This window comes from Trematomus bernacchii, unplaced genomic scaffold (genome assembly GCF_902827165.1).
Source record: "Trematomus bernacchii unplaced genomic scaffold, fTreBer1.1, whole genome shotgun sequence".
NCBI lineage: Eukaryota > Metazoa > Chordata > Actinopteri > Perciformes > Nototheniidae > Trematomus > Trematomus bernacchii.
In genome coordinates, this window is record NW_022987393.1 from 824,187 (window position 1) to 850,999 (window position 26,813).

The 26,813-nt window shown below is 40.0% G+C and overlaps 1 protein-coding gene across 1 annotated transcript in view; it reads right to left on the minus strand.

Moving 5' to 3' along the window:
* Positions 1 to 463: 463 nt before the first annotated feature.
* Positions 464 to 26,813, minus strand: part of LOC117486189 (collagen alpha-1(XVIII) chain-like) — a 32,049-nt gene continuing 5,699 nt past the window's right edge. Inside the window, 42 exon segments of the mRNA XM_034134742.1 lie at positions 464 to 2,502; positions 2,779 to 2,888; positions 3,471 to 3,668; positions 3,984 to 4,700; positions 4,796 to 4,828; positions 5,799 to 5,927; positions 6,028 to 6,092; positions 6,905 to 7,052; positions 7,139 to 7,255; positions 7,830 to 7,864; positions 7,949 to 8,002; positions 8,244 to 8,274; positions 8,468 to 8,530; positions 8,612 to 8,683; positions 9,289 to 9,342; positions 9,447 to 9,482; positions 9,645 to 9,722; positions 10,173 to 10,232; positions 10,340 to 10,375; positions 10,488 to 10,520; positions 10,659 to 10,742; positions 11,770 to 11,805; positions 11,915 to 12,013; positions 12,368 to 12,394; positions 12,584 to 12,649; positions 13,544 to 13,675; positions 14,227 to 14,289; positions 14,407 to 14,451; positions 14,563 to 14,616; positions 15,250 to 15,387; positions 15,632 to 15,682; positions 15,765 to 15,848; positions 15,941 to 16,003; positions 16,104 to 16,130; positions 16,217 to 16,423; positions 17,041 to 17,058; positions 17,143 to 17,285; positions 19,502 to 19,577; positions 20,198 to 20,257; positions 20,344 to 20,424; positions 21,922 to 21,948; positions 21,950 to 22,464. Coding sequence (XP_033990633.1) covers positions 2,289 to 2,502; positions 2,779 to 2,888; positions 3,471 to 3,668; positions 3,984 to 4,700; positions 4,796 to 4,828; positions 5,799 to 5,927; positions 6,028 to 6,092; positions 6,905 to 7,052; positions 7,139 to 7,255; positions 7,830 to 7,864; positions 7,949 to 8,002; positions 8,244 to 8,274; positions 8,468 to 8,530; positions 8,612 to 8,683; positions 9,289 to 9,342; positions 9,447 to 9,482; positions 9,645 to 9,722; positions 10,173 to 10,232; positions 10,340 to 10,375; positions 10,488 to 10,520; positions 10,659 to 10,742; positions 11,770 to 11,805; positions 11,915 to 12,013; positions 12,368 to 12,394; positions 12,584 to 12,649; positions 13,544 to 13,675; positions 14,227 to 14,289; positions 14,407 to 14,451; positions 14,563 to 14,616; positions 15,250 to 15,387; positions 15,632 to 15,682; positions 15,765 to 15,848; positions 15,941 to 16,003; positions 16,104 to 16,130; positions 16,217 to 16,423; positions 17,041 to 17,058; positions 17,143 to 17,285; positions 19,502 to 19,577; positions 20,198 to 20,257; positions 20,344 to 20,424; positions 21,922 to 21,948; positions 21,950 to 22,464 — 4,379 coding nt within the window. The 3' untranslated portion in view covers positions 464 to 2,288.

Here is a 26,813-nt window from a genome sequence, read left to right on the forward strand (position 1 = left end):
TTAATAAATACATTTTCAAATAAATATAGAAACCAAACCAAGCTTTCTTTGATATTTATCTTAAGATATTTAAAATGGCACTGTCGTTTACATTTAATTAATCCATTTGATAATATGTAATCAACTTAGGCACCCCTCCAATAAAAATAAATAAATATCAAAGATAGCATAAATAAAATAAAATATTCATAACTCATTCGAATACCTGAGTCATTTCGACACTATTGAGCCGACATCAATCCATGGAACGGTTTCTGGAGTCAGGCAGGCTGCCGGTCACATGAGGACACAGGTCACGTCACTTCACTAACGAACAAACGAGACGCAGCTGTGCAGGCAGCTGGCCAATGACAGGAAGACAACGAACAGACAGGAATATGACAGACGGCACCACTGAAAATCTGAGTTAGAGAGACAGGAGGCATCCAATTCTGTTTCCTCGCAGGGAAGGAGACAACACTCACACTTTCCACACAGGTTTATTCAAGCAGATGCAGCATTTTAAAAGGATGCTCATCAACACAAAGTCAAAAACAGATAATAATGATCTTACTGCAGTTGTTAAGGCACGTGGAAATGTCACTTTATTGTCTACTTTATGCGGAAACTAATGAAAGGCTGTGTTGGAAGTTGAACCGCAGAGAGTGCTGTCAGCTAGCTGCAGTGCATTTACTGTTTGTGAACAAATAAAAACAAATAGAGGAATAAAAAGCAACAGTGCATAGACAAACAGTTATGGCTGAATCCTGTCCAGATATCTGTAGGTACATTTGTTTCCTGCACAAACTTTGTATCAGAGGAAATGTGTGTGTAAGGCTGCACATCTTCTGGATATATTTGGAAATGTTATTATTCACACACTATACTAGAAAATGCACGGTTTATAAAAAATAAATATCCCTTTGTTACTGCTAAAAGTACGGAAACATCTTCGCATGTAAGACAGTCACAACATAAAAAAGACTATTACTGAAGTGCTATGGGTTACAGGTTACATCAGTGTAGAAGAAAGGAAGTTAAACCATTTTTAATAAACAATAACTCAGGTTTATGTTGGACGCTGAAATGTGTGGATAACTGCACCGATACCCACCTGAGTATTTTATTACTCAATTTTCCACTCTAGCACCGACATATACTGTATATAGAAAGTACACGTGGAATTAAAGCCACAGGAGATGTTGTTTTAAATCATTATTAACACTGCTCTTCAGGTATTAGGGTTGTAAATATGAAGAAGAAAGGGACACATGAAATCTACCTGTTTTATCGAAATGTAACTCACACAGACGTACTTTCTACGCATGATCACAGTGGTTAATCCCTTTTCTGAGATACATTGATTTCCCTTTTATCGATAAAAATGAGGGGGGTGCTGTTGTGTGACATATCTGGCTAGAGATATTAATTATAAAATGTCCCCTTGTTGAGGAAATATTATAAAAATGTAATTATTCGTACCATTTCCTGAAAAACAGCTAACCTACTAGCTTTGAAAAATCACAAAAGTTGTTTAGCATCAAAGCTTTTAAAAATAATATTTCCAAATATCCTTAAAGATTGCTTCTGGATAAAAAATATACGTTTAAGACCCTGTTATTCATAAAGGAATCTAAAAATGTATATAATACATTATTTTTTGACAAGAACATGAGTTTTCATCTTTAATTATGAAAGGAATGTTGTTTATTGTGCATATAATTGAATGTTTTTCCATCTAAATGGTTAGAAGAGTCTTTGAGGATTTTGGAAAGTTCTTTAAAAGACCATACATTGATGTTGAATCGTACATTCTTTGGTAATAAACACATCTTTTTGTATGTAATGGTATTACACAAGAGGCACACACCTGTGACCCTGGCACTTTGGATAAGCCTATCTATAAACAGTATTGGGACTACTTTCTAAGAAGTAAATCGTCTCTATAAAATCAATCTGTGTGTTCTTAAGTATAAAGCACCAAGCGTCAACATTTATATCAGTATTTAAGCGATTGCTATCTGAAGAGTGGAAAAGAACCATTCACAGACAAGCGAGCGTCCCTGCTGGAAACACACTGTTGCCTTGTGTACTTCCAATATGGCTGCCGCAGGGTGTGTTACTGTATATATCCTGAGTTTAAACAAAGGTTCAACATGTGGGAGGGTCCTGTATAGCACCATATGGGAATGGCTTACAAACAAACTAATTATTCATAAGAGGAAAACATATTTACAACATACTGAAAAGTATGGACAAAAGCATGGCTTCGGGAGGTGTCCAGTGTGCGTGTGTGTGTGTGTGTGTGTTTATCTCTTGGCCTGGCCGATGTAGCTGTTCTCGATGCACAGCACCACGTAGGAGCCGGAGCAGCTGCTGGGGGTCTGCTGCAGCAGGTTGCCGCTCCGCAGCTCCGCCGCCGTGCCGCTCAGCGCCCGCTCGCCCACCCGCCAGCCCTCACAGATGCTGTCCATCTGACCCCTCCCCGCGGCGTTCGACCCGTGCCACAGCATCTTCTCCGGCCTGGGAAACATGGGGAAAGAGGACATTTTAGAACTCCCAATACCTGAAGAGCAGTGTAAATAATTATTTTAAACTAGGTTTCCAGTGGCTTTAATTCCACATTTACTCTTGATATATATTATTTGTTGGTGATAGAGTGGGAAATGGAGTAATTGAAATACGAGTATTGGTGCAGTCATCCACACACTTCAGCGTCCAAGTGAATTTGTGTCTATTTTGATTACTGCATACCAACAAAATTCAGTTAAGGTGGTTTGGGGATGATTTTTGTCTCACCATGTGCTGTCGTTGAGGACGTCTTTGCCATCGAAGGAGTACATCGGCACGCTGTCCTTCATCCTGCCCTCATTAAACATGGCGTCCCAGCTGTCATACAGAACCTCGTCCTGATGAAGGTGACACAAAAATATCAGTGCAAAGATCTGGTGAAGAATATAGAACTGGTGGGCAGATAGTTACACAGATTATTACAATTATTATGATCAATATGTAGATAACGATTGTAAATAGTTTTTAGGGATCGATTATTTATATTGCACTTTCACATTCAAATTTACAAAGCACTGCTTTCACTTCCATGTGCTGCTACACTCCTGCAAATGTACAAATCTTTGCATCAAAATAGGACTCAAAGTAATCTTACTCACGCAGTTATATTATACTTAACTATACTATACTGCAGCCACAATACTCATAAAAGTTTCCTTAGAGTAGAGCATGCATTTTAAATATCACACTATCATGTTCATTCAATTTAGGGAAGCCAAAATTGATTGGAATAAATATTTGATTAACTGCGCAGCCTTAGTTTCCAGTAATTTAATATTTGATTATGAGACGATAAAGCCATTAAAATAACCCTCTTCTGTTTCTAGCTTCATATTAACATGCAGACATGAGACCTTCTTATTGGACCCTTGGGAAGAATGTATTTTCTCTTAAATATCCAGAAACCCTCTGCTGGCTACCTTCAGGTTGACTATGGGCAGGTGGTCCCTGTCGCTCCGGCGCACGATGCTGTGCAGGTCCTGCAGTTTGGCGGAGAGGAAGGCCCGGAAAGTTCCCTTCATCCCGATGGCCTGAGCCTGGGTGAAGCACTGGTAGTCTGCACCGCGGATCCCCCGCATGGAGCCGGAGTGGGGGCTGTTCAGGGCGATGAGGTGGAGCTGGGGAACACCAACATGTACAGTATTCATATTTGATTTCATTCAAAAACTTTAGCGGAAATGTGAGCAAATGTTGTCACGGTAAATACACATTTTTACATATTAATGTATGTTCGATGTGCACATGTTTACTTTTTATTACTATATAAATATTGTTATTTCATTTTTTTATTATTGTGTTATAATATTTTCTCTGTTTCATTTAATTCAATCTTTCTTTGCACATTTAACAATAGAGCAACCGTCACAGTTTACCCCCCAGGATCTATAAAGTATTCAGATGAAATGCGATGGTGTGGAAGTGGTCTCTCTTACCCCTGCTCCTGAGGTATGACGGTGCACTGGAGTGTCGGGCACACGAGGAGGGGGTCTTCGCTGAGGAGTGACGGCGTAGCGAGGGTCCGCGTAGCGGGAGTCCGGGTACGCAGGGCGCTCCTGTGCCGTGTTGACAGAAACCCTCCCGTCCGGTTGGTTCAGGCGGTCTGTGTAACTCGGGAAACGTGGATCTGTGGGTGGTGGGAACCGAGGGTCCGGCTGATACCGGGGGTCAGGGTTGGAGGGATATCTGGGGTCAGGGTGGGAGGGGTATCTGGGATCAGGGTTGGACGGGTACTGTGGTTCCTGGTGTGTAGGGTGGTGAGGGTCCTGGTGTGTAGGGTGGCGAGGGTCCTGGTGTGTAGGTTGGTGAGGGTGGTGAGGGTCCTGGTGTGTAGGTTGGTGAGGGTCCTGATGTGTAGGGTGGTGAGGGTCCTGGTGTGTAGGTTCGTGAGGGTGGCGAGGGTCCTGGTGTGTAGGGTGGTGAGGGTCCTGGTGTGTAGGGTGGTGAGGGTCCTGGTGTGTAGGTTCGTGAGGGTGGCGAGGGTCCTGGTGTGTAGGGTGGTGAGGGTCCTGGTGTGTAGGGTGGTGAGGGTCCGGGTAGACGGGGCTCTCAGGTTGAATTTGGGAGTCGTGTACAGAGGGGTCGGTGTTTTCGGTGTGGTGGGGGGAGTAGGGGACAACAGGTGGGGGCTCCACAGCTGCAACCTCGTTACCCTGGAAATAATGGGCATTATGTGAATGAAAATAACGTGCATTATGTACATTAAGATAATGGTCATTGTATGTGAAGAAAAAGCCAAAACACTCACATCTACAATGGGCAAAGCAATGTAATTCCCAAGCTGCAAAATAAAGAGACAACATAAATATACAGAGGGTTACAGTATGTATGCATGGAGGTTGCAATATGACGTAAGTGTAAATACATAACATAAATAAATGAATAAATACAGAAATAAATCACTAAAAACGGAAATACATAAATATAGGAACAAGAATTGTTAAAATTAAATAAATAAATATATAGGAATAACATTTTTTATAAATATAGGAATACAATTAGTGTTTTTAAATAATTACATTAATAAATATAAGAATATATATATATTTTTTTGAATTAATAAATATAGGAATAAAACATAATAACAGGAACCAAAAACTGAAATATTAAAATATAAAACATATATATATATATATATATATATATATATATATATATATATATATGAATGCTTAAAGGTAGGGTAGGTAATTTTGGAGAAACCGGCTCGAGATCGCTAGAATTTGAAAATACACAGCCGGAACAAATCTGCCACTTCCTTATAGAGCCCCTCCTCCAACACATACAAGCGCGCACATGACCAATGAGGGCACGAGATAAGTTTGTGCACAGATGGAAGGCTGACAGGCAGGTAGGCCATCCAGTTATTTTAGCCGGGCCGGCTAAAATGATTGGTCGTGCTTTTTACAGTACTACGGCTTCCACAGATGACATTTTTTTATGGATTTTTTGTCAAAGCACTTAAGATATTCATTGCTATCGGGATGTTAAGAGCATTCCATGGAATATAACAAAAAGTGTATCTCGAGCCGGTTTCTCAAACTTACCTACCCCACCTTTAAATGTATATGGCAATAAAGAAATAAATGCATAAAAAAGGTCATAAACAAACTGAAAATAAATATATTTATTTCTTTTTAATGTATTTGTATTATTTTTCACACATATTTATTATATTATATATATGTATGTAACTTTCCATCCTGTTTATGTATGTCCTGCCGATGTAAGACAGTAAGCCAATACTTCACCTGGACTTGACGAATGCCCCCCCGCACCCTCAGGTAGAGATCAGTTTGATCTATGATGTAGACCAGAGAGCCCTCAGGCTGTCTTCTGGCGGTGGCTGTCATGGTGTCATACGTCCTCAACACCGTCACCTACAACCACAGAAACACTCTTACAGCTCAGCTACGGCTACATTACTGCTGGTGTTTGTATCTCATGGTTTTCTGTTAGATAATAAAACTGCTTATTCACCCCTGTGGAGTGTCCAGGTAGTCCAGGTGTTCCAGGTGGTCCAGGGGGTCCAGGAATATTGATAGCTGTCATAAAAAAAGGGAGGGGATCACATGACTGTATGCAGACTTAATTGCAGTGGTGGGTATTCAAGTAGAAATACAATTAATCATAAAAATACGTATGTCTTCATTAGATGCAATTCCTATCATAACTGCATTATTTTAAAACATGTCCTCAACAGGTGATAATAAATGTGAGTGCTGTCATTAATTAACATGCTCTTAGGAATGTAATACAACAAGAACATATTTTTTGTGTCAATGACTGAATCCTAGTTTGAGAGGTTTCAGCGCAGTCCGGATCGTGTGTGTAGAGATCTTATTTGTCGCTGAATATTAAGGGAGAAGAGTGTAGACCAATGTAATGGAGTAAAAGCACACATTTGATATCACAAATGCACAAAGAATTCAGCAAAACTTCACGAGTAACAATTTATAAACAAATTACTCAAGTAAATGTGACGCGTTATTACCCACCATTAGGGATATTAGGAAAATAATATCACAATCCTTTCGACCGAATATCTTGATATCAATAATGCAACAATCTTGAAAGGTTGACCATGCTGTATTTACTCAATGAGGATTTTGATAAATAATCAGTAGTAAGAATTTTTTGACCAAGCGGTTAAAAGGAAAATAGGCTAATCGAAGAGCTAGGAAAACTTACTTCAATTTACTATAAATCAGCATTTCAAACTAAGTCATATAAAAATATCTAAAAGTAACTAAATTGACAACATTTATTCTCATATCACAATAACGATATAACATTGACACGTTTCCCAGCCCTACCCACCACTGCTTATACAGTTGTGTTTAGGACCCTAACTCACTCTGTGTGCCTCTGTAAACTTCAGGTGTGGATCCTCCTGCAGGTCCAGGGGGCCCTGGGGGTCCTTGCTGACCATCATAGCCTCTCCCTGGCTGACCGGGGGGCCCCTGAGGGCCTGCTGGCCCAACGATGGAGTCTCCTCTTGGACCCTGAAGCAACAAAGACAGGAAAGTATTTAGATTTGGATTTTCAGAGCACACAATGACTCTTTAAAGCTTTATATTTCTGATCTTACCGGGGGTCCAGGTGCTCCGGCCCCGCTCACTCCATATCGGGGGTCATAATGTCCCTCGGCCGGTTCTCCTTTATCCCCTTTGTAGCCCGGGGTGCCACTTTCACCTTTCATCTCATTCTGCACATATGAACAAACACCCACAACATTAAAAGACAATAGTACATGTGGGGGAAACTTCTGAAGCAATTGGAAACAGGACTCAGAGAGACACGAGGAGGGCTGGAGCGTTGATGGCAAACACTGACGGTTTATTTTGAGTTACGGCCGGAGAATTGACAAGACAGGTGGTGTGTCACGAGTTGACACAGCGGTTGCCAAACCAATTCTGAAGAACTCTTTCTGCAGCTCGAGGTTTTAACTATAGTGTAATAATCAACATTCTTCAAATATGGACCCTGAATCTAACTAGAGCTCTCGTCCATAGGAAAGAATGTGCGCCAGGGAACCTACGTCCCTGAACAGTAAACGACCTCATGGCGGCTTGTGTTCTGTCATAGACTGGCAACAACAAAGCGCCCAAGCTGCTCCTCCTTAAGAGAGATAGCAGCAATACCCAAGGCCGTAGAACCATGCCATGGGAAAGGAGACAGTGAGAGGAGGAAATGATGAACTGTGTCAAAGGTTGCTACCTAAGCAACTTATTCCCCAACAGTACTGATGGTCATAGTTTTTAACAGAAAGACACACTTACCCTCAGGGAGTAGATGTCAAAGGTCGACCCGCCTCCTGCACAGAAACAAAACGTCTTGCTATGAATTTCATCTTTTTAAAAAAGCTATTTGTTTTTGTCCACAGGAAATGTTATGCTACCTGTAATCTCAACTCTGCCTGGGGGTCCGGGGTCACCTTTATCTCCTTTAGCAGCTTTAAACAAAAAGCACAGCAACATTATATCAAGTAAAAGACCTGCAGAGTTTAGATAATATTATATTTATCCCAAGGGAAACCTTTAAAGGAATAGATTGATACGCTCATTCGCTTCATTCTTTATCCTTAGCTAGGTCAAACCAGCTACTCCATTTTTAGTTACAGACATAAAAGAGGCATTCATCTTCTCATACAAATATTGATTAAAAAAAGCAAAGCTAATACAAATTAAACTTACCGGGGTTATATCTGGAATAATCGTCATATCCCTGCAATTCAAAAATTATAACATCCATTATTAGATCAATAAATTGCAACATTTAAGTTAAGCGATGTCTAATTGTCCCCCATATACTTCAATTCAGATTAAAATTAAGGACATTACTTAAACAGATAAGTCTTAAATTAAATTAAATCAAGGTAACATAATATATTTTCTATTTCTACTGTCTTTTTACTCACTCCCTGTCTGTCTGTGGGATAAGATCCAGGGGGTCCGGCAGGGCCGGGGGGACCTGGAACACCCTGGAACAAAACAACAAATATTATTATTATGAACTGATGATAAAAGCTTTAAGTAAATGGGACTGAAATTGAGAAACTCACAGGGTAACCAACTCCAGACCCAGATCCTGAGTCTCCCTTCTCTCCTCTGACGCCGTTCAGCCCCGGGCGACCCTGAAATAAAACACAGTTACGTTTTTTTACATATCAACAAAGGTCAAAACCCTAAACATTTCTGACTTCGGGGACTCCTGCTGGAACTGTGGAGTGGATCGTACCATTTTTAAACCGACTTGATGTATTGGTTTAGTAGTAATTATCAACTTGTAGAGCTCAAATACACATTTAAAATATATAATATATATATTTCTTTTTGAAATGTTGACAAACCAAAGCCAACTTATTCTGACAGAGAAGGGGCTAGACTGAAGCCTTTTGTTATGACCCTTTATATATTCATTAATTGAGTAATTCTGGATAAATATAAAATCTGAAGATGGAAGAAAGAAAGAAAATACATTCATAGATATTCCTAAGAAGTCTAGGGACTTCAGTATTACTTTTGTTAATTATTTTGATTTTATGTATTGTTTAAAAACGATTTAATGTATCACACAATTAATTAAATTCACTGTTCTTGTTTTTTAAACTTTGTTAATACTCTAATTTGGAGCAACCCCTGGATAAGGTTTTTTTTGAAAATCAAATGTTTTACCCTATGTAAAGTATAATGTCCACAATTTGATGATAAAGTAAATTATATTATTGTATATACTCACAGGTCTGCCTGGAATCCCAATCTCTCCTTTATGTCCTGAAGGACCATAAGGACCCTGGAGAGGAAAGCATTTCATACAGGTCAATTTAAATGATTCACTTATCGTATGTTCTATCAGCAAAGCATTTCAAATGTGGTGAATACAAATATGGTACTCACTGAAGGTCCCTCAGTACCCGGGGGTCCAGCGTCACCCTGTGAATAAATACAAATAAACACTGAGAACACTTTTATGGATTAATACCTGCTTACATCCCTGCACTGTAAAAAGTAAAGGACAGTAATTAGGCTAGTTTGAGCTGTGGTGCAGTAACAGTGAGGTCATCCTATTATAATGGTCATTTATATAGTTTTTACCGGACGTCCTGCAAGACCCCCGAGGTACTGAGGTCTCCCGTCCGGCCCCAGGATGATACCAGGCTCTCCTTTCGCCCCCTAAATAAAAACAACATTTAATGCAAACAATCAGTACAGAATGAGACGAGAAAAACAAACCGATAGTGAGGAAGGCTTTATCTTAAAATTAGCCAAGAAGATACATAAATAAGCTCCGCCAAAGAGTTGTAGTCTTTTCAAGTTTAACAAGATAGTTAAAAACAGGAATAAAAAAAGAACAACAATATGATTGTTATATATTCTAGTCACCTGGATAGGTAAATTAAACAGTTGGTGTTATAAAATATGAATTAAAGTTGGAATAAAGGATGTTATAAAATATGAATTAAAGTTGGAATAAAGAATGTTAATAACATAAATTGTAAGAGTTTTCTTGAAATACGACTCATTGGTAGGACAAATCTATCTTTGCAAGGTATAATTCTGCAACAAAAAACATGCAATATGTATATTTTAATGTGTAATGCGAAATAATTAGTAATAATATACCTTATCTGCATATCCTGGAAGCCCTGTGTCTCCTTTGTCTCCTTTAGGCCCCGAGGGTCCCTAAATCAAAGCACATTAATTACATTATCAAACAGTAATGCACTTCTATTCATTTTCTCATTGTAATTGAACTGTTGAAATGCTACGATAGTAAAAGAGATACATACTGGAAATCCTGCTCGACCTGGAAGACCAGATCCTCCCTGGAGAAGAGAGCGATGACACATGAAGACAACCAACAACAAGTAGTGCAAATGTGTTTAAATAACTTTAGTTTAGTGAGGTTTATGGCGTGCTCAGTTAGGGGGAACTCACCTGTGACCCTCCATTCCAAATCACTTCATTAGACTACAGAGGGAGGTCCGTTAGTGGGGGGGGGGGGTGAACAAACAGCAGCAGGCAGTGACGTTAGTCCACATGATTAAAGTGCAGGCAGTTATGTGAGGGTTACAATCATTTCAAATATCTTTGTTTTAACGGACTCACGTCACTTCTCTGGTAGGTGATTTCTCCTGGTGGTCCGGGGGGCCCTGGAGGCCCCGCTCCCCCCCCGTCACGCCCTGGAAGACCCTGCACACAAAAGGACATAAAACATTGATAAGAAGAGCAAAACACGCATGCATATGTAGAGAAAATGAAATATGTTTATGATTTACATTGTGTATGATGCTAATATTGCTCTTCACTTTCAATATAGTATTTGTCATATTTTACTGTACTCAGTTTCTCACATAATAACATTTTGTGTCAATTTTGTCTTTATTTTTGTACGTTACAATAGTCGTAAAATCGTTTTTTTAAATCGCTTTTATATTAGTATTATTTGTTATGGTTGTTTTGCTTCTTTCTGTGTCTTTGTATACACCATACAGTATACCAAAGCAAATTCCTTGTATTTCTTGTGTAATAAAACTGATTCTGAATAAGCACATGTTGCTACATTTATACAAATGATTCCTGCTTATATAAAGATAAGGTGAAGAGGAAGAAAAAAACATCTTGATTTTACAATCCACACATTGTTTGTCCAACGTAAGGAACTTGAGTATATAGAATAACACATGAATATCATTATATATTGTCTTAGATTAATTATAAGGATTGCATTATAACCTTTCTTTGCTTTAGAAACACTTGTGATCCCAATTCAGACTATTATGACTTTGCTGGATGATAATTGTGCGTTACCTTCTGAATGGCTTACATAAATGACCTCAGAGGGGCGTGGCCAGCAGCAGCTCATTAGCATTTAAAGCTACAGACACAGAATCAGCCCTTTTGAAACAGGGCTGAAACAGAGGGGTTTATGGGATGCTACAATGATCTGTTTGGAGTTTCAGCAGTTCAGAGTCATGTTCTGTATATATCTGAGACCTATAATATACTGTTAAAAAAAGAGTAGAATAGGGGACCTTTACGTTTTTAGGGGGTGTTAACTATGCTAATAACTAATTAAAACTGAATGTACGATGAAGTGGGATTTATTTTTCAGCACACATTGGTTAGAGCGGATTTGAACGGTTAAAAAACTTGGGTGCATTGGAACGGAATTCTCTTATTTCTTGTCTTATAAAAATGTAACTGTCATTCGACTGACCTGCTCTCCTCTCTGTCCTCGGTCTCCCTTATCGCCCTGAAGAAAAGAACACAATCATTAAAACAGGCAAGTGGAAAACTGGAATATCTGTCTCAGAGTCCAGTGGTTTCAAAAACTACAAATCCCAGAATTCATGGTCTCATACCGACTGTCCAAGGAACCCGTCCATTCCTGGCATCCCTGGAGGTCCTCGTGCCCCCTCGGTTCCTTTGTCTCCATGGTTACCGGGCAAACCGGATTTACCCTGAGAATCATAATAAACATCACTGATACTCATAGTCAGGACTGGGGTGATAAACTGATATTTAACCTTCAGAAAAGTTAATATTTTTAGATGCAACTTGCATTGATTCACACAGGGATAACGTTCCATTAATACAAAGCTATATTTAGTGTTGACATTTCATAGAAAGCTACTTATTGCTGTAATGTAAAAATATAAAAACACCCAAGACTCTGTACTTTATCCCATAGGAGATAGTTAGATATGCACATTATGTTTGAAATACACAGGTCTTCTGTACATCTTATGTTTTCCACATATTTAATTATTATAACAGTATTTATTCTACGGTCTTTGAAAATGTCATCTACTCACAGGAAGTCCTGCAATACCATATGGACCCTAGAAGACAGAAGACATGGAAACGTGAGGCACGGCACAGTGTGTGTGTGTGTGTGTGTGTGTGTGTGTGTGTGTGTGTGTGTGTGTGTGTGTGTGTGTGTGTGTGTGTGTGTGTGTGTGTGTGTGTGTGTGTGTGTGTGTGTGTGTGTGTGTGTGTGTGTGTGTGTGTGTGTGTGTGTGTGTGTGTACCTGAGGTCCAGGTGGGCCGGGGAGACCAGCATAGCCGTTGTTCACATCGTACTGATCCTGGTTACTCTGTGAGGAGAGAACATGACGCTTTCTCTCAATAACAAAATCCTTTTTGATACATCAGTACACAAGCTTCAGGAGTAATGGTAAACATGTAGTAGTTAGAATACAACAAAAAGTGGCGGAAAAAATGACAATCAAATACTGATCTATATTAGCAGGTTAACATTTTTTATTTCATTCTAAAATAAGGAACAATAATACTACCACATGCACACATTACAACTGTCCCACAATGCTCTTTAACATTAGAGGAATACATCCTTTTCACATGCCAGTGGTTGATATATAAATATATTATATATGTATATCCTATACACTGGATAGACTCCTTTCCCATTGTCATTATGCACATTAGCAATTCTGATTTTTCTCTCGTGCCCAGAAGCAGGGTTTCCCACATACCGGCCAACATGTTTGCTGTTAACAGGTTTGTTTAATCTTTATTTTGGGAGTATCTTTTGAGGTGTTTCCATCCAAACTCCTTCCATGTCCTTTAGTTTGTGGTGGTGTGTTGTGTTCCTCCATTTCAATGTTTAGTTCCTTCTCCCATTTTCTCTTGATGTAATGGGTAGAAGTATCTCTACATTCTCTTATAGTTTGATATGTAGCGCTGAAGTAGCATTGAGTCTGGTCCGTATGAATATATCAATCACTCCGTTTCAGGATTGTGTTTGTATTTCCTTTATAAAAAATAGTCCCTCAACTGTATATATCTAAAAAAAGTCCTCATTTTCCAACCCATATTTCTCTTTCAAATCCTCAAAACTCATAATATTTCCATTCTTTGTTACTGTACACACCGCTGTGATCCCTTTTTTTTTCAATTTTTAAAGTTTCGACCACTTGTTGGTTGGTTTGAACCTTTTATCATAGCTCAATATTTTAAGCTCTACTCACATTACTTCCTCGGTACCCAGGCCCCGGTGGCCCTGGAGGTCCGGGGGGTCCGACGGGCCCCATGGGACCTGGAAGCCCCGCCAGCCCCGATTGCCCCGAAGTACCCGTCAGACCCAGGTCACCCTGAGACCCCTGAGGACATGGAGACTCCTGTTATTATCTCGCTATAACATGACATTTAATGCAACAGAAGTGAAGAAAAAGGGAAAAAGGCGACATGCAAGAGCTGTGTGCAGATTTAATATAAAGAAGTACGGACACTGAAGTAATGCAAAGATTAAACATTTAATCGTATACATTTCTACACAGCTGTCCAGACATGATTCTGTGTATGTAAAAAAGGATATTTTAACATCTTAGACATTCTACCTGACAAAATTAAACAAATACAAAATATATTTAACAAAAAATCTGAACAAATGTTGCTTAACAATAGAACACACACTGAAAACTACCCAAAAAATGTAATTACATTCTAAACTCAAAGCTAAATTAACAACCAACAAAGAAATATATGGCGTTTCAAAAGTACTGATGTAAGGGAAAGACAAAAAGCAGGAAGGATGAGGTTTCAGAAAGTGGAATACAAGGTGACATTTGGTTAAATATGTTAGTTGGTGAAATGGAATCAGATGAAAGTTTGTGAAAAAGAAATGAAAGCACCAATGCAGAGACCCAATTACCGTAGAGGATGGAGCAAAGTAAGAATACAGGCCCGTGAAAAAGCCTGAGTCTTGCGAGTTTTGCTGGAGGAAGGCAACACATATGAAGGACAGGATATATCTTGAGTCCTCCACCACACCGTTTTCATTTAAGTTCAAGTGCAAAACTTCATTGGATGATAAAATTCAGATTTAACACACCTTTTCTCCAGCTACTCCTGGAAGACCAAGATCCCCACCTTCACCCTGGAGAGGAAATGGATTTAGGAGAAAAGTATAAAATGGATTGTCATAAATAAAAAATGTTCCAATGTTTTTTCCTCTTAGATTCAGTAGTTGACATGTTTACACTCTCACCCTCTCTCCTCCGGGACCAATTGGACCCGGTCTTCCTGGCTGGCCAGGCGGTCCCTGAATAGCATAATAAACAGTCGGGGTTAAACATTTATTTAATATATACATTATTAATTATTATAAGAAATAGTGAAAATAGGTTTCTAGTGGTTCAGGGAACACATATTTCCATATTGTTATTGTGTGACAAACAGATATTCAGTTTTATTTGATTAAAACAATGAAAAGCAGCTGATGTTCACAGTAAGGAACCTGGAAATGCTTTGTTTCTGGCAAATAAAAACTTTTGTAAATGCCAAGTTTCATCAAGTGATATCATATTAATAATTCAGAGAATGATACACAAGCACCAATTCTGCCTGGATTTAAGTAAATTCAAGGACTATATGAAATGATATCATATGCCCATTTACCACAATAAATACATTTATATGAACTTACACATTTTATTTTTTACTAATGGGCTCTTCCAGATATTCAAATAAAATAAGTATGTGTATGTATCAATGTTTTCACTTTAAATGTATGATATTGGATTTGTTATCATCTAATTGATATAATGAAGGACTGTTAAACCTCCAGAAACAATTAGTTGTCAGAGCAATTATTAGCACATAATTATTTTCTGACAACCATCTCATGAATGAAATATGAATCTCTTTAGAGTAAAAAGAGCCTCCTGCTCCTCACCGGTATTCCGGGGACTCCGTCCTGTCCCGGCGGTCCTGGAGGTCCGAAAGCTACCGGGCCGTTGGGTCCCAGTGCCACTGAAGTCCCAGGGGGGCCGGGGGGCCCTGGCAGACCTGGAAGGCCACGTCCACGTCCACCCTGGATAACAAATCATAAACGCATTATGTCATGGAAAAACTCAACTTTAATTACCGACTTTGGAATTATGTTCATTATAATTTGAACAATTTGAATGAAAACCAAGTCAGATCCATGCAAATATGAAATGTGAATAAGATCAGAAATTCCCAAGGGACCGCGAGGCCCCCTGGATAACAAATATCATAGTATTTATGTGGTGGAAAATATAACTTTTGAAAAACTTGGATGATCATCAACTCACCCTGATTTTGTCCGAGTCTGGGAATCCTGAGCCCTCCATGTCAAAAAAGGTCTATCAACACATACAAAAAACAGTTAAGAAGTCTTATAATAAATAAATAATGACAGAAAAGTGTGTTTGACGGTCGACGTACTGGGTGGTCCCCAGTGCCGGTTCCAGGAAGTCCTGGTGGTCCCGGGGCGCCTCTGGGTCCTGGCTGACCCTCTCCAACATTACCCTGGAAACATCACACATGATCACGCTAATTAAATATTTGAAACGTAAAATATGAGTAGTTGAGGGACTATTTATTCGTCCATCCACTCCAACCTTTTCGCCTTTAGAGCCAGCAGTTCCTGGATTTCCTGGAGAACCTTGTGGCCCCGCGGCACCCTGGGAACAGGAGAAGAAGAACTCAATTACACTGCTATTTTTTTTATTATTACCGAATTCTATTTAATAGAAAAATCGGTTCATTAAAAACAAGGCTTACAGCTTTTCCATCCTCTCCTGGATCACCCTGAAAGATAAAAACAATCAGTGAGTGACGTAAATATTTTAAAGAATGTGCACAAATTCTGGAATATCCCATCTTCCTGAACTCACCGGCTCTCCGTCCGTCCCTGCAGGTCCTTGGGCCCCGTTGATCCCCGGGAACCCTGGGGGTCCGGAGGGTCCGGACACCTGCTGCACCACGTCTCCATTACCAAGTCGCACCACCTCAGCTGCAGGGCCGGGGGGGCCAGGGAGCCCAGAGGGCCCCTGAGCCCCGCGCTCTCCTTTATTACCGGAGTAACCGAACCCGGAACTGCCCTGGTGAGGGGTGAGGGGGGGGGGGGAACGGGGACGGTGGAGAATTGAACCGGTCAGTAGAGCTGTTTTTGTATTTTTCTCAAACAGTCATTTTAAAAGTCCTGAATTAATTTTCGATAAATATATTTCTCGCCATTTTTTTTCAACTCAACAAGACAAATACTTATTTACCCCTCAGTCTACTAATTCATTTATTGTGTATTTGAGTACTATGAAAAGTACTCTATATATAAAAAGTATTATCACCATTATTATAATAAAATAAAACTATGACTGATAAGTTAATACTGACATTATATAGTAAAAAGCGTAAATAAATATTCCAAAATGATTATCATATTAAAAAATATTAAGTAGAGATATAATAACACTGAAAAGACATACATAAATACATACAAATTAAATGGATATTAGAGGCATATAACATATCAACATCAACAGAGTCAGGTTACAAAGCTGCTAATGAGAGAGCGCGTGTTATTATTTATATGAATACTTTGAAGTGGGCTTATTCCATTTCTTTAAAAGGGAAGCTGTGTGTTGGAGAGAAAGCCGGTTTGTTTATTATGTCATCAAATCCAGTCTTCACAACCTACTTGACATCACTGTTAACATACCTTCACTCCTTTTTCTCCCTGAAATAAAGAAAAGACAGATATTAAGTAGAGGTATTGTTTGCATCTGATTATACTGGTGCACAGAGTGTTTAGAGTTTCTACCTTCTGTCCTCCGCCCTGAGAAGAGGAGGAGGAGGAGGAGGACCCGGAGGAGGAGGACTCCCCCTTCGGCCCTGCGGGGCCATGGTCCCCCGTTAAGCCCTGGTTCCCTCTGTCTCCTTTCTCCCCTTTAGAACCGGCGGTACCTGAAGGAGGCGTGAGAGAAACTGGTGATGAACGACTGGGTTTTAAAGCCATGCTTCAATATACATCATGCTGAGGACGGCTCCACTTGCAAATGCATGCTGGGAACCAAAGCAAAACACACATACTGACCGCACTTTTTATGCACTCAAAACATATTATTATATTTTTGACAGGAATATCTGACTTTAAAAGGAGAATGAATCAATTAAATCCTTAAAATGAAATGTATTATTTGTATTGGGATGTTTCTCTAGTCATCAGGCATGTCTTTTCCTCTGACTGTGCATAAATCAGGTCATACTGATGATCAGCACATTCATTACTACCACCACCAAACTGCATAATGTACCCTTCATTCTTTAAGAAAAAACCCCAATTATTACTTTAAAGAGTGCACGGAAACACCACAAGCACACTAATCCAAATCTGGTGTTTTGAAATGATGTGAAATAAGGTGATAATAAACAACAGAGGATGAGTTTGTGTCAGTTTCAAGTTTTTACTCAGTGCTTTTTCTCCATCTAGTGGACACATGTAGGTAGAGCAGTGCTTTAGTTAGTTTTTCCGTCAAAGGCCGTCAAAACATAAGATTGCAGTTCATCAAATTACCACAAAGAGAAGTGTAGAATTTGACTGCTTCCACTGAAGCCTGAGGGATGTGGAACAACCAAAATAAAAGAAATCCTCCTCCACCATCATGCTCTCAGCTCCAACATGACATAAACTACAGATCGCTCATTCTATACTGTGATAGGATGGCCGCATGTTGATTAGGACATAATGCTGATTTCAATCTGCATTACTGCCAGCCCCAACACGGTCCTTTTGCCCCCAGAGACCCACCTCTTGGACCAGGTGTTCCGGGCCGGCTGTTACCAACATCCGGCTGCTGATACCTGACATCTAAAGTCATAAAAACACAACTTGAATGTGATGTCTCGGTAATGTCTGCCTTCATTTATTCAATAAGTGACGGGAGAGTTAAGTATCTATTTCAGATCTTAACCCTTGAGGTTAGACAGAGACAGGTAGTTCCATTACCATTCCTGAAAAGTCGTTCATTAAAGCCTTACCGGTGCTCAATATGCAAAACCAGAGAGGACTGGGTTTGAGATTTCCTGTACGTCTAAATTAACCGGGACCAAACTGACATATCTTCAAATTGGCCTTAATTGCTTGCAATAAATGTATTAGTTTAGTATAAAAAAAGTGTGCAAATTCTTGCTATATCCATGTGGCTTTAAGGAATTTCCATGTACAAAAATGATGTCAAATTCAACGTCAAAACCACATCTCTTTGATAAACACCGGTCTGGCTTTACATAGAATATATCGCTCAGCCTGTAGTGGGTTGAAGACCTTAATATTGTCTTTGTTCTACACGTGTACCATGTATTGTCTCTTGTAAACTGTTTTATGTTCGAAAATAATCAATGAATAAAGTATTTATCTGCTAATTGGGGCAAGTTTAAAGCTACTAATCTTCTCTCTTAAAGGTCACCTATTATGCAAAATCCACTTGTTCCTATCTTTTAAACATAAATATGTGTCCATTCTGTGTAAAAAGATTCTGAAAGTTTCAAGAACAAAGACCCCCACTCTTTAAAAACCTGTCCGAAAATGGGCTGATCAGATTTTGTCACAATGTTTTTTTGGGTTGTGTAACCATCAGCCAATCACCAACCAAGGTAACCTTATAACAAGGTAACCTTATCACCTGAATCTCCTCCTAGAGCACCGTTGTGTTTTTTTAACCAATCACTTCTCAGAGGGGCGTGGCCAGCAGAAGCTCATTAGCATTTAAAGCTACAGACACGGAATCAGAACTTTTGGAACAGGGCTGAAACAGAGGGGATTATGAGATGCTACAATGATTTTGGTATTTGGAGCCAAACACTTCAGAGACATGTTCTGTATATATCTGAGACCTATAATATACTGTTGAAAAACAGTATAATAGGGGACCTTTAAATCACTAAAACACTTCCTTAACTATCCACCAGGGGGAGCTAAAGAGCTTAACATGTGAGAAGTATGTTGTAGCCCTGCAGCTAAACTGCTCCCCCCGTCAGGTCCCGACAGGTAGTGATCCACCTTTTTTTGGCAGTGTCTGCTGTATGATTAAAACCTTCCATTACACTTCTCTACACTGTGAGTGTCATGTTGGAAGTCACACACTGCACATGTGTAACTGATGGAAATGAAGAGCTTTTACCTGATTCGCTGAGTCTGTTCCCATGTGAGGGAATCAGAGGGGGGGCAGGAACCGGCCGCAAGGGACGAGGAGTGGTCTGGGAACAGAAAATAATATGATAGTTTCAAATATCTGCAGCATACACTCCCCATTATCAGAAGTATTCAGATTATATATGTACTATGTGTGTCATTGCTCTTATTTCAGGTGAACTCAAGCTGCCACTAAAACTTTGAAATACCAATATTTTATCAACTTGTAACGTAATATTCAACATATTTGCTAAACATTATCCTTCATTATTCTCATAGGAGAGTATTTAAAAACACATACACTGTCTTTACACTCAACTTGATCATGCAACCAGGCTGAATGTTTTATGAAACAAGTTCTAAAATAACTAAAATGTTGGAACTGGCTGGTTATGTGCTTGCAGTTACATGAAAGGTGTGTTGGGAATCCTCCCAGCATGCACTATGGCGGGATTAAAGGACATAATTATCATGTTATACGTGTGTCTACATTATAAGGGATCTATATTGCAAGAACAAACAGTTTTACAACATACTGATGCAATATATTACAAATATAAAGAAAGAATTGGGGTATAAAACCAGCTGTCACATTACAAAACACAAATGTATTTACACACATTCATATAAAATAACCTGTAAGTATTGTATCAAGTAGACATTTCATTTAAATGACTTTACTGACCTTAACAGTGTGTCCTGTCTGTCTCCGCTCGCCGTCACCGCTGCCGAAGTCACCAGACGCCTGCGAGACAAAGTGAAGGGAAAAAAGTGACACAAATGCCTTTTTCAAACAATTTGAAAGAAATAATTAAAAACCGAAATACTCACAGCGTCAGAGTCGTCCTCGTCGTCACACAAACGCTCCGCTGCACGATGGTTCCCCACCACTTTCAGATCTAGAATCACACCCTAGAAAAAACACAATTTACACACATTTACAGTGACTCATTGTTTGCAGTCATGCTTTCTCTATAAGCTGCAAAGAGATGGAAAATATGTGAAATGACTCATGCAGAGCTATGTGAATGACCTTCTTAAATCCTCAACCAGCGGCCATTCTCTGGATATTTAACACGATGCACACTGTGAAGACTTTATGATGCATACAAAGTGAGAATACTCAGCCTTGGAGACCAGTGTATGTCCTTTAAAGAGTTTTTTGTGCTTCATTTTGGCCAGTTTAAGTTCTTCACAAATCATAGTCATTTCTTCTCCACTTTAAAGGCCATGCGAGTGTCACATGTGGTCACTGACGGGATGCCAGCAGAAAGGTCAGAGGTCAAAAAGGTGGAAGGGTCATCTGATAGATTTACAAGAGGAGTGTTCATTCTGCCCTTCCTGTTGCCTATGACCTAGCACACCTGCAGTGAGGTGCCACTGGGAGATATTAAAGAGGAGAAGAGGTCACACAAACACCTGCTCTTTCAGCACATAGTGAATTATTCTGACTTTTCCCAGTCTCATGGGTGACATTTGGATGAGGATTCCTCGCTGTTTTTCATTCATTACTGTCAGAAATGTGATGAGCAAACATCTCATCAGCACTTGAGCATTTCCTCTGCTGGCACCCTGGAGTTTAGGTTAAAAAAAAATGGACTTCTCTTCCAAATTCCAGTGTGCAAATTAGGTGCATCTCCAAAATACAGATTTTATAGTCGGTAAAAGTTAGTTCTGCGCTTCAGTTACACAGCACATGTTGTTTATTCTTTGTTGAATATGCTCCAATTCTGAATGGGAATCATCCAACATCACTTTTAAGGATAAACATTTTTGAAAGTGGCTCCACCAAGCGCAGCTGAGAAATGCAGCCTTGTTTTGTCCAAATGTGGAAGATAAACAGGATAAAACAGGATAAGCTCGTAAGTCTGGGAACAACATTTCCCACATTAAGATCTGACAGTCAGTAAACACTGAGTGAATCAAAAATCAAACAACACTGAAGGACACATGGAACTAAAATATGTTGGAGCTTCTCCGACTTATTACTTTCAGGAAATAAAGATTTGTTGAAGAGTTCGGGAAAATGTCAAACCTTTCTTGAGAAGCTGATATTTTGGATAACAGTCTCATAAATGAGTTGCCTACCTTGGGCTGGGGGATAAATCATTATTATATGGATAATGTAATATGACACTAGATATCATCTGTGAATGATCTTCTTAAAATCTTTCACCAGGGGCCTTATAATGGCTGTTAAACATACAGCACATCATTTGAAGTCAAGGTGGGCATCATGAGGCTAAATGGTGAGAATATTCTTGATGAGAAACCACTTTATGTCCTTAAAGAAGTTTTATTTTGGCAAATAAAGCCCATAGATGCAGCTCTGAATAGAAGATTTCATTATATTTTGGAGTTCTATCCCATGTTAACTTCTTATCCACTACTTTTTTTTCCGAAGATTACCTTGAACTTGTCAGCGTCGGCCCCCCCCCGCCTGCCCCACAAAGATCCCGGCCCCCGCGTCCAGCTCCATGGGGTCGGGGGAGCGCTCGAACTTGACCACCTGGGGCTCCGAGTCGCAGCCCTGGTAGAAAGTGACCTGCTCGTCGAAGACGGACAACGAGAAGCGGCTCCAGGTCTCCACCATGCTGGGCACCTCGAAGCTGGCGGCCTCGTACGAAGCCTCCGAGCCGGGCTCGGTGTAGAAGAACTGCACCCTCTGGCGGCCATTCTGCACCGCGCTCAGCTTCACGCCCACGTACATGATCTTCTGAGGCCCGTCGGTGATGGAGAACAGCACCGAGGCGTCGGGGGAGGTGGGCTTGATGTGGAATACGAGGGAGAAGTGGCGGTGGAAGGGGTTGGGGATGTGGGCCAGAGCCGGCTGGCCCGACACCGACGCCCGGTTGAAGATGAAGCCCGGCTCCCCCCTGGGTCCAGTCACCCTGGGGATCTCATCCGGAGGGGGGTCTCCGATCAGCTGCAGCAAAGAGACGCCGCTCTCCTCTGCAGGAAGGAGGAATGGGAAAAGATTTTGAGACATTAGGTGGAAAGATATACAAAATAAATAAAAGAGGTTTCTTTAAAGGAAGTTGTTAATACATGAAGGAAGTAGTAAAGAGCAATAAAATGGCAAATCTGAGATAAAAAAAAGGGACAACCCTGTTAATGAGAAGTCAAATGTAACTTATTTGGTGGGCTCTCCAAAAATCCTTTCAATATGGCACGTATTGTGCTATATTTCACCCAAAAATGTAAAATATGTGTCCAAAAAAGTACATTTTCTAGAGTTTATATAGAGTTTACTATGTGCACTTGAACGCAACATGAGTACCAAAGACAGGGTCAGTTTAAAGCACAGAAATGATCAGCAATCTTTGGAGAGAAAAACTTAGAAAAAGTGAATGATTATAGTTAAAAAGTATAAATATAGAAGGCATTAACAGTCTATAAGAAAATATTGTAGATATCCAGGAGCTATAATTGAAAAAAAGTAATTTCTTCTCATGTTTTTACAGGTTTTAGGACAAAATGCAGGTTATGACATGTTAAAACTTGTTAAATGCCACAGATTTTAACAGCAGGAAGCAGGATAAGTTAAGAAACCGTCACAGATCTACTGATCCGTGACGGGTGCCCCTGCATCAACAAACACTAAACCACAGTGACCCTGCAGGTCAGACCCTAACCACACAGCAGTGGTCAGTGCGCTGTGAAGAGGTAAAAGTGCACGAAACTAAGTGCTATTGAGAATCAAGTTCCATGCCAGTGTCTGTGAGACTTGGGGGGGGGGGGGGGGGGGGGGGATTAATGGAAAAACTGCTGATGTTTCAGTTCCCATACAGTCGTACGGCCCCAGAGACAGACAGATAATATTCTCATAAATCTCCATCACCAGGGAGGAAGCCTTTCATCCCGGCGGACACTTCCACTCCTGGGGGGGGCCTGTCAGCGCAGATTCACAAGAGACAATGTGTGCTTTAAAGGGTCAGAGGTCAGGGGTCAGGGGGGGTTCCCAAAGTTTATTAATGATGTAAATATAGATAACTGTTTAAGTAAAAAAAAAACTAGAGGAAGCTGTAACTCTGACACAGACCAGCTGGGAGAAATGAAAACATCATAATGGAGGTTCACACTACTTTGAGTACAGAAAATAGAAGCATATTGTTGCTAAATTTGGCTGAAAAGGAGAATTAGAAGCCAAACTTGGACTCTATGTGTGTCTTAAAAATGACAATCTAACACAATTTGTAATTACTGATTAATCTGCACAGTATTTTTGCATTTAAAATATTGTTTGACGGAAAATGACAGAACAAATCCCACAATGTATTTGCTTCAAACTGCTTTGTCTGACCAAGAATAGAAAATGCATATTACAATTTTGATTACATTTGATAAAGAAAAGGAAGAAATTCTCTTTTTTCCTAAAAACAAATTAAATGTGGAACTATCCATTGATTGTCGACATTATTTTAGCCTTAAAGGGAGACAAAAGAATCAGAAAAAGGAAAAGCACATTCTTCTAAATGATAACTGACTGAGCTTTCTGTTCCTTTTACTTTATATTTCCTCTAAAGTTTTAAATGCGTGTTTGGACAGGATATTGCGTCATCCTTCTGGCAGTTACCTAACCTCAGAAATGTTCTGACACCTTCTCACCTGCTGAGAGGAAACACTCCAGCATGGAAAGTTATTCAGGGGACAATCAGCTCATAACACACTGCACATCTGAACCTGCTAACCTAGCGCTGGCAGGGAGTAAAACACATGTTCTCTCACACACACACTTTTGTACACAGTCCTAAGCCTGTGGGATTTGGTCCAATTGGAGCAGGTCTCGCCGGGTGGTCAGCTTCCCACTGTGGGCACCTGCTATTGGTTAATCTCAGAGACACAGCTGCTGCAGCTGCTGGGTAACATTATGAAATTAAAAGTTTGATATCTGACAAAAAAGGGAAATGTCATCTTCTGCAGCAGCATGTGAAATGTGGTGTTGTGGTTTTATTCAAGATCCTGTTTCACTTCACATCTGGAAGCTATCCAACTGAAGCAAAGTATTCCATCCAACATCTACGCACGCTTTTCTAATATCAGGGTTCGCAATCTTGGTCTCAGGCTCTATGTTTGTCCATGTGAACCAAAAAATGCAAAAGCAAGCAAAGAAGACCAACTAATCTGAAGCCATTTCTCCAAAGCTTCTGGATAATTTCACCCATTTGGGCCAATTATAATAAAATACACAAAGATACCACCATTATTATGTATTAGTCCAGCTGTTAATGCTACAACATATACTTTTTTAGACACAAGGGTGTCTCCATCCTTATGTTTACTGACTGTTCCTGCAGCAACAGCCCGTTAACTCTTACTTCATGCAAGTGATCAGCTGTTTCTCTCACTTGGCTGCCCCCCAGAGGACGCCTGACCCCCAAACGTGTGAACCTTGCCTCCGAAACAACCCTGCTGATGGCTCCCGTCTCCGCCCTTTTGCACCCAGAGGAACAACCTGAAGCAGTGCCTGAAGGCATGGGCACATAAAAATGACCTCATGTATTCTGTTTCACAGGATTTACTTAAGTGCCATGTCTCTGTTTTCCAACTTTAACCCCCCGGAGAAATCCAATGCCTGTTTAACCGTGTGAACACGTTGCCAGTGGAGAGAGCCACAGACAGATGGAGGCAGAGGGAGGAAATGCGTGTCAGATGTCCATGGGAAAGAGGCTCCAGGATGAAGCACACAAGCTGACTCTGTCCCAGAAGTCTGCACGGACACTACAGGCCAGTGGAAACAGGCTGAAATGTCATTGTGAGGCTGATGGACTTAGGAGTGCATCCTCAGGGGGGGAAACATAAACACAAAAAAAAGAGGTACAAAAAAGACCTGCCATAGAAAAGAGTTTGTATCACACTTTTAATGGTCTCAAGAAATTGCCCCCAGATTTAAGGGTGTAAGGTTTCTGGCATGATCGACTAGATTTTCAGTCCTGTGTTTGGTTTAGGTTCAGGCTAAACAAAGCAAAAGTGTAGTTATAAGTAGTAAATAAGTTCAAATAGACCTGTAATGATGAATCAATTACTTGCAAACTATTAAATAAATTAGCAACTAGTGCTCTGTGAGTGTATTGCTGATATATTTACTATGTGTTAACTAAATCTGAAGATGAAGGTGCATGTCATCCAAAAACAAATATGCCAGAAACATGCACATGGAATAGAAAGTGCTTAGTAACAACATAAATATTGGATTGGTGGCAACAGAACTCGTCATAAAAGGTCTTCCAGCTCAATTGCAACCTAAAATGTCTATGTTCAAACTCAAAACCCTCTCATTCCTGCTCAATAATTACACAAAAGTATTCTTATTATTCTATGAGCATAGGTTTGTTTTGTTGCATGCCAAAGGTTGAAGAACATTAGACCATTATTAAATGATGCCTCATCCAGAGGAGCGGCACACTGCAGCCCATAAAAGGAAAAGTAAGCGGAGAAATAACAAGGTAATTTAATCGACTAATATGCAAGGAATCCGAGTCATTTAAACACTTCAGACAGCCTACATCTACCTCAGAACTAGGGCTGCAACTAACATTTCATAATATTGATAGAAAATGTCAGAAAAGAGTACAAAAATGTCTATATATTAGGTCCTATATGTCTTGTTTTGCCCAAATATACTCACTATAATATGAATTAAATCACAGAAAACAGCATTTTCTGACATTTCTGCATGAAAAATTAGTAATCTATGAATATTAGTCGACTAATAGTTGCTTAAGAAACCTAAATCTGTACCGTCTCAGTTACAACGTTATCAGTCCCAGTTGTAGTTCTACTCTCTGGGGACAGAAGCAACTGGACTTCACACGTCTGAAGAAAGATTGGCTTCAGTTAGCGCTTCAGACGGAGGCGGCACAGCTGTGACATGTACGGCCTCCGACAGACTTTAATCCGTGTAAACTGTGAGCTGAGAGCAAATTAAAGCTGACTGATGGGGGATCAGCGAGGGGCTCGGATGACATCAGCTGGATTTCTTTTAAATCCAGCATTTCTGAAGATTTGAAATAGTGTGGTGTCTTGGCTGCTGTCCAAATGAAATGTTGTTTCTGTGTGAAGGATGTATTTGGGCAGAGGGGAGAAATGTTGTAACAGGTACCATCAACTATCAGCACTACTGGAATGTGTGCATGCTCAAACATCGGACCATACGATTTGAATGCTTCTGAAACTATAGTTGCAGACACAAATAAGCTCCAGAGACAAACAAAAATCCTGTCTTTAGTAAGTCTCAAGCTCCAAAAACGTTTGATCGTACTCTTTGAACACCGCAAAGTGTTTTCGTTATAAAGAAATCA